This window comes from Myotis lucifugus, unplaced genomic scaffold (assembly GCF_000147115.1).
Source record: "Myotis lucifugus unplaced genomic scaffold, Myoluc2.0 scaffold_491, whole genome shotgun sequence".
NCBI lineage: Eukaryota > Metazoa > Chordata > Mammalia > Chiroptera > Vespertilionidae > Myotis > Myotis lucifugus.
The window spans coordinates 160,052-171,641 of NW_005871539.1; the positions used below are offsets into that span (position 1 = coordinate 160,052).

Here is an 11,590-nt window from a genome sequence, read left to right on the forward strand (position 1 = left end):
TATTTTTTAAAAGAAATGTCTCTTTCATATGTCTCTTTTATAAGCATCTTCATAAATTTGTATTTTTTTTGTTTTTCTCCTTGTTATAACTGTAGTTTATTAATGACAATAGCCAAACTAGAATCACTAAACATGAAAGTGACTCATATTCTATTTGTACTCAGTGGTAAATAATTTGAAATATTTATATTGAAGCAAACAGGGAGATATTATAGGATGAAATATACATTTCTTGGGAATTGTAAAGATAACAAATAAGACTTCAAAGAAACTGTGTGCTTTTAGTGGACACTTCAGGCGATGCCCCCAGCCTCCTACTGCAATGGATTTATTCTCCGCCTGCCCTTGGGACTAGTTTAGAAGGAACGTTTGAGGAGCACCGAGCCAGTGGAATTATTTGAAATGTGACACCCTTAATTGACTTGGTTTCAAATCCTCCACAGTTGGAGCATCTTGGCTTAGCTCAAATGCTAGAAATACTATAACATTTGTCACTTCAATCCCAGCCAAGGGTCAAATGCAGTATCACAAATAGAAGCCAAAATAAATTCTGAAAGTCATTTCTGTGGTTGACTTAACTTTATTCACACGATAGCTGTGACAGGGGCTGACAAAGACTTCCTCTAACATTTCTTTCTTCTGGCGGGGTGATTTAAAGTTTGGTTGCAGACAGTGTGGGTTGGAGGGATGTGTGGTGAGACAGGTTAGGGGCTTTTTATAATTCTACATCATCATGAATCCAGTTTCCTTTTAACCTTGTGGCTTAGCTAACACGTTTGCCATAAGCGTTGGGGAATAAATCTAATGTTGACTGGCAACCTCTTGGCAGCCCTCGAGAGCAGCATCTTTAGAGAACACACAATTGATCCTAACACGGGAGGCGCTTCAGAGGTGGTGTGTGCAGGTCAGAAGTGCCTTAGGGTGCCAGGAAAGGCATCCCATTACAGCAGTGGGATCTCAGGACATACAGCAGGCAGCTCTGGAGCGTTGCAGTCAATCCCTGGAGAGTGGCATGCCGTCTCAGGACTGATAGGACCTCACCAGGAGCCACATAAGGATAACCGTGACCAGGACCACAGTGAAGTTGAGACACAGCTCCCGGGCAGACAGATCCATTCTCAGAGTGGCTCAGTGAGAACCGAAGGCAGACTTCTTCAGACACACCAAAGACCTCCTGCTGGTCCTCACCCCCTAACAGAAAGTAACAGAGAAAGCATGGGAATATCAATGAGCATTCCTTCCTCAAAGGAAATAGAAGCACTGTGAAAGAGGGCGGTGCTATGGCCTGCATTGTGTCTCCCCAAAGTTCACATGTCAAGCCCTAACCCCCAATATCTCAGAGTATAGCTGTATTTGGAGATCAGGTCTTTCAAGAAGTAATTAACTTAAAATTAAGTCATTCAGATGAGTCCTAACCCAATATGACCAATGTCTTTATAAGAAGAGGAGATTAGGACACAGACATGCATAGAGGGAAGACCAGGGGAGGCAGGGAGAAGATGGCTATCTGCAAGCCAATGAGAGAGGCCTCAGAAGAAATCAACTCTTCAACACCTTGATCTCAGATTTCCAGCCTCCAGACTCTATCTTTGGACTCTGGTTGTAACTCTGCCTTGGGTCCCCAGCCTGCCCACCTACCCTGCAGATTTCGGACTTGCCAGCCTCCACAATCACATGAGCCATATAAATAACATCCTATTGGTCCTGTTTCTCTAAGACTCCTGACTCATACAGACAGACTGCCTTTGCTGCCTGATGTCAAAAAAGACCAATATAGTTCTGATTTTGATATTTTTGATAAAATAAAAATATTACATTTTTCTCTCTCCAATTTCTGTATTTGTATGTGTATGTGTACGTGTGTGCTTGCCTTGCTAACTTAGAGTACCAGCCAGCAAAGCCACCAAAACTGAAAAAAAGGTTATGTTTTAGTATTTTTCTTGCTTTAAATTACATATAGAAGTAGGATACCGTAATTTTTCAGATTTCAGGCTTCATCTAACCCTGTTGAAAGTATGAGGTAGTTTCAACATCTGCTTTGCCTTTTATAAGCACTGCTTTGGGCACAGAACCTACCAGAGTCAACCCAAAGTTCCTCACATAACAGGCACTCAATCCAAAGAGCAAGTGTTAACCTCATGGCTACTTCTGTTTCAACAAGGGCTTGTGCCAGCTATTTTTAGTGAGGTCTAGGATGTACCTAGATTGTAAACACTTCAAAGAGCAGGAACTGTATCTTTATGGTTTGCGCATATAGTGCACTTAGGAAATCATACATTGAGAACATATGCAATGCAGCCCATCAAAATGTTACCTTCAGTGGTGTGGCATGATTGATAATTTGTGTATGCACACCAAGTAAAATGAAAGATGAAAGATAATCTTGCAGATACTTGGGACAAAAGTTTCCCATAGAGTGAAAATGTTTAAAGGGAAAGAGTGTTCTTTTATTTGCTAAAGATGGAAGTTCAGGGGGGCAGAAAGGATTGTTAGCAAGTTTTTGGCCTGACCATCTAATCTGACTGAATTATTCATTGTAATTACTGTATTTGTTGTATTATTCGTGGATCAGATGATTAATGGTATAAACCAGCTGAATGATCATTTTTCATATCATTTCATTGTTAGTATAAAACACAAGTTCAAATCAGATGGTGCCAACTAGTAGGTTGTTGAATCTTAGTTAAAATATGGCCAGTGATGATTGATTTATGTTTCATTTTCTTCTTAATTATTACCCATCTTTTGGCCCTCCACATGAAGGACATAGTAAATTGCCAATGAAAATCTTTATACAAATACTTTAGAAAGTAAACAGAAGATAATAAATGGATGAGAAAGCAGAGAGGATGTGTAAGAACGTACACAAGAGCAGAGGGGAACAGGAACGTGATGAATCCAAGCAGGGAGCCTGGAGGCAAAGGCATGAGAATAAAGACAGACTTTTCCTTATGAATTTATTAATAAAATAAAATCCTGGCCCAAATGCCCACTCATGTGGGTAAGTTCTGAAGAAATACAGAGATATGCAAAAATATGAGTCTGTTTCTAATGATTAAAACAATTCATGGAGGGCAAAATAACTGTCCCACCAAATCTGCCTTAGATTAAGCTCTTAAATAAAGAGGATCATGGAGCATGGCCCAACAAGAACATTCTGGGAAGAAAAAAAAAGTATATGATTGTCTAACCACTGTGCTGTACACCTGAAACTAATACAAAATACTATTGAATGTAAACTGTAATTGAAAAATAAAAATTTAAAAATAAAATAAGAAATATGTATACTTTTAAGGATTCCAATATTTATTGCTAAATTTTCCTCTTACATTTTTTTCTAGTTTATATACCACTAGTGTATGAAAGAGCTAGTTTTCCTATATCAAAATGGACATGAGTGATTTATTTTATTTTACCTTAAACAATTTAGTAAATTAAAAAATATAGTATACCCGGGAAATTTTTATTACTGTGCCAATTAAATATTTTCCACGTGTTAAAAAAAAAAAGAACATTCTGGGAAAATGTTATTGAAAGTTGTCCACAGCTTTTGGTATGTGACCTTCACAACAGCTCTGTGACCTTCTCAGAACTCAGGCAAGTGTTATTGTCATTATTCTCTCTTAGATTACAGCTAAGAAATTGGCTTTTTGAGAGAGGTTGAGTTGTGTAGTAACATTTAGTAAGTTAGAGGCAGAGGTAGAGCTGGCAGATTGGAAGTAGTTGCTAGAACTGTGATTATTTCTATAGAAGTGATTACAAGAATAAGTTACTACTGCAATTAACTGCCCTCACTAAGCAAAGTTAGTGTAAATTTTCAACCGCTTTGAGAAAACAATGTGACTTTTTTTTATTGAAGTTGTACATGCTCATTCCCTATTATCCAGTGATTTCACTTTTAGTCTAGAAAACTCGAGCTCATATGAGCCAGGATGGTTATACAAGGATGTTCACAGCAACATTTTCACAATATCCCCACCCTGGAAACAACTCAAATGTTTATCAACAGTAGAATGGACGATGAATGGTGGTCTATTCATATCCCTGAATGCTACAGAGTTAAGAAAATATATGAATTATAACAATACTCAACAAAATGGGTAGATCTCATAAATATAATTGTTGTGCAAAAGAAGAATTTACAAAAGAAACATAGAGTATGATTCCATTTATCCCAAGTCAAAAACAGGGAACTTCATCATATTGTTTAGGAATGCACATATAGATGATAAAAATATAAAGCGAAGCATGGACAAGATGGTCTCAACAATCAAGATTGTGATTACACATGGTGGGGCAAAGAGGGGGAGGTGACCAGGAATAGACTTTTGGGGTACTGACAATGATCTGTTTCTTAATCTGGGTGGTAGTTGTATAGGTGTTGCCTTAAAATTATTGTCAAACTGTATGTTTTATGCACTCTTCACATTTTTTTCAGTCATCTCTGAATTGAAAGGCTACCCATCATACTTCTTGAATAGCTGTGAATTACCTCTTACTCTTTCTTGTACTTTGATGGTGGTCTTAAATATTTGGGATTTTTTAAGTAGATTTTAAATGAACAAAACGCAGAGTTAAGGTGAGAATTTCTAATGAATCAACTCAATCAACACGTGCTCATTGTAAGGAGAAGACTTGATTTAACTTTCACACACATTAATACCAAGGTCAGGCAGAAATTCAGACCAGCAATCTTCATTTTTCTGCTGTTAAGCTGCAAAGACTATTTTGGCTTTTATTTTTTTTATTCTTTTTAAAGTTGATTTTAGAGAGAGAGAAAGGGGGAGAGAGAGAGAGAGAGAGAGAAACATCAACCAGTTGCCTCCTGTACCGGCCTTGACTGGGGATTGAACCCACAGCCTAGGTATGTGTCCTCACCAGGAATCGAACCTGCAACCTTTCGGGGTACAGGCCAATGCTCCAACCAACTGAGCCCCCCTGGCCAGAGCTTGGCTTTGTTTTAAAATTTCCCTGGAGTCAAGATCACACCATATGATCCAAAGTGATTGCTATATGGATGAAATAAAAACCGAAAATGCATATCATGAAGTGAAAAAAGGAAAACAAGAATCAATACTATTCACTTTATAGCTTAAGAAATACCATGTACAATAAGCATTGTCTATTTCATTAAGAAATGTAAATATTCCTCTGCCTTTCTCATTTGCAACTTGTAACACACACACACACACACACACACACACACACACACACCATATGCGTATGCTAAGCCTAAGAATCCTGCTATTCCCGAAGAGGGTCAAGAACGTACCTGCTGTGGTAGGCTTCTCCTGTCTTCCCCTCTCTCTCCTCTCTCTGACTCAGGCTCCAACCTGCTCGTCTTCTGGGCCGACTGGACTTCTGGACTCTGGGCAGGGCCTAAAGTAGTCCCAGGGAGGTGGCAATTACTGTGATGTCACTGATGAAACATCTCAGAGGAACAACCTCCAAAGGTTTGAGGCTATTTGTGTTTAGGGGGACATGGAAATATGTCCACTAAGACTCTGTTCCACTAATACCAATTTGTATTAACACCCCCGGGACTTAAAATCTTTTCTTTACAGTTGACGTTTGTTACCATTGATGCAGGTTTTTAATTTATCTTTTACATCTTCATGAATATCTTTAACACATTTTTAAAACATCATAAACCACGATGATAGACTAATGTCAACAAACCAGCACTGCATTTGGCTCCTCCCATAGTCAGCAGGTGAGGGTGTGAAATGGGACTTCATTTCACTACCCATTTCTTTAGCTATTTGAAGTCTGAAGAGTTCTTGCTTTGCACATGCACACCCCAAACCACTCACACACACACACACACACACACACACACACACACAATACACACACACACACGCACACAAACACACACCAAAATTCAACAGGCATCTTTAGCTCCTTCAACACTGACTTTAGTCCAAGCAGTGAAAGTTATCTCCTCAGTCACCTGCTCCGCGTACCTTTCCAGCTAAGCTGTATGTTGCAAGTTTACACATTAATATAGTTTCATCTAAAACAGCTGTGGAAGCCATGGTCTATATATCACTGTCAGTAAACTAATACAGCAGTAAATTCATACAGCAAAACTCAGTCACTTGGATAGATCGGAGGTAGAAGGAGAGCTGGCCAAAACTAGTGAAAACACGTAAGTTATAGAATATAGATTGGAAATAAATAGAATTGTGTAACTTTCAAATATAAACACCGACTAAAACTAGACTGTTAAGATCAGTTTGTAACCAACATTCCAGATGTCCGGAGGTGAACGGAGTCTCTGAAGTGTTTAACTCGACTCAAAAGCACATCAAAGACATATGTAAAACTTTAGACAATTAAATAAATAAATGAATAAATAAATAAATAAATAAATAAATAAATAAATAAATGAAAAGTAAGGAGACAATGCAAAAAAAGCACTTTAAAACGTGACCCCCCAAATTGTGTTTGTTCAGCAGATCCTTTCTTTCTAGATAATAGAGCAAATGTCCGCTCTGAATTCCCAATTAGGGTCAATCAAAACAATGCATTCCCAAAAGGCATAAACAAACACAATTCTCATTCCCCAGAGACATTACTGAAGGACTTTCCATTCCATTTCTTCATTTCAACATAATAAGCCCAATGATGAGTAATCTTAAAACAACATTCTGTGGCCACATGCCTTGTAAACAGATAGCTTGCTGAAGTGACAAATAGTATGTAACAATCAGAGCCAAATCGAACAGGGGCAGTTATCTGTTGCCATCTGGCAAACTCCTTGAATGTAGTCAGATTTCCGTCTTTTGCCTCCAAACCTTTGCCAGGTTGTTTCAAATGCTGGGAATGTTTTCCTAGTCGCCAAACCACACCTGTCTCTTTTTTAACCACTCAAAATTATTTTTTGTCCAATTAAAAAGATATATTTATTGCAAACATTCTTTGAAAATATATAGTATAATGAAAATTTAAATTACCTTTAAAGTCACCACCTAAAGGGGAAAATAACCTTTATGTTACATTTTTATTAATGTTGGAGGTTGCATAGACATAATCTCAAATTCCCAAGATAATTTGCTAAAAGAATTTTATACCTTAAAACCCCCTTTTTTCATTCATGTATAGAATCAGGTTATTCATACTATGCCATGTGTTGGTATGCCATGGGCTTATGGGACAAGCATTTATTTTATACATGTCAGAATAGGAATTAGCTCTACAATATTGAGAATATTAACTACAATGGGGAAATATTAACATATCACAAAACAGCTTACCAAGCTGTCAATTTAGTTGAATTGGTCAACTTCAGTGTAACTTGAAGGAAAAATCGCTTTGCTTTTTATGAGTCAGTTCAATTTGTCTATTTGGTTGCCCTGTTTAAGTTCATCCAATGTTATACCAGGGACTATTGTGCCCAGTATATTGACAAATTCCAGATGGAGATTTCACAAGCATCTGCATGTTAGTGGTTTATCCAGAGATGTCACAAGAGTGTGGAATTACACTAGGAATTTAGCTTGTCATTCATTTGATGGAACCCTCTTCAGAAAAGCATGCAAGGCACCCAAAGTCACCTGACAACTGTTCAGAGGCATAAGGAAGAATTTAACCCTAAGGACCTACCAGTCCATTAAAAAACAACAACATTATTATCTCTCATTTAAGACACTGAGAATAACAAGATTTCAAATCACAGTGCCAAAGCAAAACAACCTTCCTTAATTGTGCTGATTCTTTCTTTTCTATGAGCCACCCCATGACTTAACAGCATTTATTTCACATCAACTTTCTTTCAAGATTCTGTTCTTCCCATCATTAGGAGAACATAATCATCATTGACATTATTTCTATGCCTATTAATCCAGAATTTAGCCAAGAGCTAAAAATGTTAAAAAAAAAATATTCATAGTAACAGTGGTATTGAAGATCTAATTGGCATTTATCTTCCCCATCTCCATCACCACCATCCATTTTCTTAGATGTAAAAACATTATACCCTTTGAGAATCAATGCTGAGTTTTTGTGTCTGATTAGGAGCTATTTTTAAATTTATTCCCCATTTCCATCTACCTTTTTACTTTGGGGAGCAAAAGTGAAGACCTCATGTCAGTCCATGAATTCTACAACTGCGGGACACAAAGGGGGAATTCAGCAAGGCCTTCAGGAAAGGCGATGAGCGCTTAGCACATCACAGTAATGAGCGTGATGATCATGGTGCCTTTCGCACCTTCACAACTTCACATCCAGCTGGTCAGGCAGCTTCCCGCTATTCTCTTTTATCATTTCAAACACAAGAGGACAAGCCCAGAGAAAGAGGAAACCCTATTTCTTGGCATTGTTTTCGTGTCTTTGAAAGTCAATGGTTGTTATCTACAGCCTTACCCACTTGCGGCACATGTGTGATTTTTGTCTCACTGACTGGATTTTAATTTCAAAGGCAGGGACAGTTTCTTGTATTTCTTTTGTTTCTTTAGCTGTGCATCCAACTGGCAAAGAATCATAATAGGTGCTCTACAATGTATAGCAAGGGGCTCAGCCTGAGCCTCCTTCCCATCACATCCCCTATTGAGACCCTCACATGTTGGAGTATGCCTGGCACACAGGAGTGGTGGAAGCTGAGGTCAACATCAAATCCACTAATTTAAATAAATTAAATAAATAAATAAATTTTAGAAAGGGCTTAGAAGCCAGCTGGGAGAGAAAATTCTGAAGGGAAGTGACCAATAAGGTACAAGTGGTTCAGCAACAGGGAGAATAGATAGTCATTCCATTACACAAAACACTAATTCACTGTGTCCGTCTAGTTCCTGTGAGAAGCAGATGCCATGATGGATCTAAATGTGCAAAAGGAAATTGTCGTACGGGAAATGCCTTTGAGGAAAAATATGGAAAGAGGGGGCAAACATAGAGAGTCATCAAATAGCAAGAGAAAGAGAGAGAAAAGGAAGGTTGGGTAGAAACATAGACTGCAGTCCCGTTCTAAGGAAAATTGTAGAAGTCTGTTAGGAAACCTCAAGTCAGAGTCACCTGTGTCTCTAGGGATAAGTCCGCCTTCCTATTCCTCCCACCTTCAAACATCCACTGAGAGAAGCCCACGGGAGGCACGGCCCCTGTGCAAATGTGATTTCAGGGTTCACCTCAGCTACTGTGCAGTCGGATCCAAGAAGCACATTCTTGTGGCCACCGTTCTCACATACGGCCCTCCTACTTCTCTACAGCTTGGAGCCTGGGTTCTAGGAGGAGAGGGAGCTATGGATAAAAATTCCATAACTCTCTTAGCCATTAACCTCAATCAACAGTATGCGATGCTGACCGGGAGGCAGGACCTGCCTCTGCCTGTGCCATCTCACGGACATCAGCGCATCTGTGGAACCAGCCATGCAATGGCCTCTGTCGAAGTGTCACAGAGCCTGGCAGAAGCAGCAACACCGATTGAGGTTTATTTGAAGTTTATATTAAGCTACGAAGTCCTTACGTCGCAGCAGAGCTTGAGCTAAAGAGCAAGAAAATGGCAGACACGCAGATGTGGTCTCCAACCGTGTCCTTGTATGTGAGCACATGTGGGCCGCCCTTTGAAGTCTCTGGAAATAATCAGGAGGAACATGACAGGGGCACGGTCTTGCATAATAGATGCAGCAAGAGCCAGAGAGTGTTGTATTAGCCCTGTTTATAACACACCATTTTAGTCCTGGCTTTGTGAGGCGACACCTGTTAACGTCATTTGACTTGGAGCCAGTTTATTTTCTCTCCTCTGGAACAAGTATATTTCTGCTCTATAATAAAATTCTGCAAGCAAACAGCTTTCTCTCAGCACATTAAACATAGCTGCTGTGGTGGGGGTGGGGGGAGGGAGAGAAGAGACGCAGTCAAAAATATGTTTACTACTAGGCTAATACCATCTGCCTTCAAAACACTCCCAGATTTCAGACTGGCTTTACTTTTCTGATGGGGAAAAAAGAATTCAGCCATCTTTTGATGTGCCCTTACCAAACCATTCAGGGAGATTCCAGCCAGACACACCCACTTGAAACATTCCGTTCCTTAGTGAATTGGATCAAGTGTATTTTCAATGAATCTCTCCTGAGAATCTGTCCATCAGAATAACACCATTGCTGTTTCAGCAAGAATAGTAAGAACCAGACAAAATTGCTCACTGTTCTCTGTGAACCAGTTCATTTGGCTTTAGCCTCCGGCTCTCAAAGCAGAGAGCACAGCACCTGTGGAGAATCATGAAATCTATCTCTGCTGCCTGTGAAAGTAACGCGAGAACGGAAGTGCCCAGATGCAGCAATGTGGAAGATTAGCTGGAGGCAAGCTACAGGCTAGGTTTCCTTTTCGATGAGAGATGTACTATCTCTGAGGGCAACTGGACACTTGTTCGACAGCCTGGGAGTAACCTAACCTTTTACACTTTTACAGTAAGTGAATGGGGAGTTGCCAGGAGCTAGTATTCCGTGGATTTGGGCAGCGCGTTTGGAAGGGGTGGTTCAGGCCTACTCTCTCTAGCTTGCGTTGAGCCAGTTCTTGCCCTCGTTTGCCGGTGTAGAACACCCATACCTCAGACCAACTATATCTGTGTCATTTTTACGGGTACACCTTCTGTGGTAACAAAAGTCCAACAAGCTAACATTTTCTTCCTCTTCTTGTATTCTATCCCTCGTTTGCTGTATGTTACAGGACTCACCAGGCACGTACATATCAACAATTCCCTCTGAGGACCAACACAAGCACAAGACATCCCTTCCTCTGCAGCCACGCCTGCTGGGTACCACAGCTTCCGGTGGTTCTCAACCTTCTGGCCCTTTAAATACAGTTCCTCATGTTGTGACCCAACCATAAAATTATTTTCGTTGCTACTTCATAACTGTAATGTTGCTACTGTTATGAATCGTAATGTAAATATCTGATATGCAGGATGGTCTTAGGTGACCCCTGTGAAAGGGTCGTTCGACCGCCAAAGGGGTCGCCACCCACAGGTTGAGAACCGCTGGCTTAGACCATTGGAGGTGCCAAAGTTACACTTGCTTCTGGAGCAAAATGAGGACTGGAGGTGAGGAAGTGTGCACCCCTCTGTGTGTCACACCCTGTTGAGGGGTACCCAAGAAATACGTCTTTGCTGTCACTCCAATGTCTTCCCAGACATGAGTCCATAGGGAAGTTTAGCTGGGGAATGCATAGAAATAATAGAAAACATGCTTTCTCCCCTTTCACCTCTAAGATTCGATCCTGTATCAAACTTTCCTTCTCTTGGGATGAATTATCTCTCAGGAGGTGTGCTGGTTCCCAGAGCAAATCGATTTCTACCTGGCCTGCTCCATTGGTACATGAGATATGTGCTGACATGTCTTGAAATGCAGCACTAGATTCCGCTGAGGCTCCAGGAAAGGCCCTACTCCATCAGTGTCCTTGGACAGATAGTGCAACATGCATGCTTTCTACCAATTACCTTTCCACTGCAGCCAGGTGGAGATTGGCTTCTCTGCACTCTACATATGATTCCTAATTTCAATGGTTTGCTGTAGCTCCCAAATCAAGTTCAATCTTCAGCTGCAGAGGCGAGGCCCTATCAGGATCTCATTTCCAAACCCACTGCCCTCCTCTCTAG

General features: G+C 40.2%; 1 protein-coding gene across 1 annotated transcript; it reads right to left on the bottom strand.

The window, feature by feature from the left end:
- Positions 1-574: 574 nt before the first annotated feature.
- Positions 575-5,347, bottom strand: SLN (sarcolipin). The gene is made up of 2 exons (XM_006103552.2): positions 5,273-5,347; positions 575-1,191 (listed from the first exon to the last, which is right to left on the bottom strand). The coding sequence occupies exon 2, from the start codon at positions 1,114-1,116 to the stop codon at positions 1,021-1,023; it is 96 nt and encodes a 31-aa protein (XP_006103614.1). The 5' UTR covers positions 1,117-1,191; positions 5,273-5,347; the 3' UTR covers positions 575-1,020.
- Positions 5,348-11,590: the final 6,243 nt, after the last annotated feature.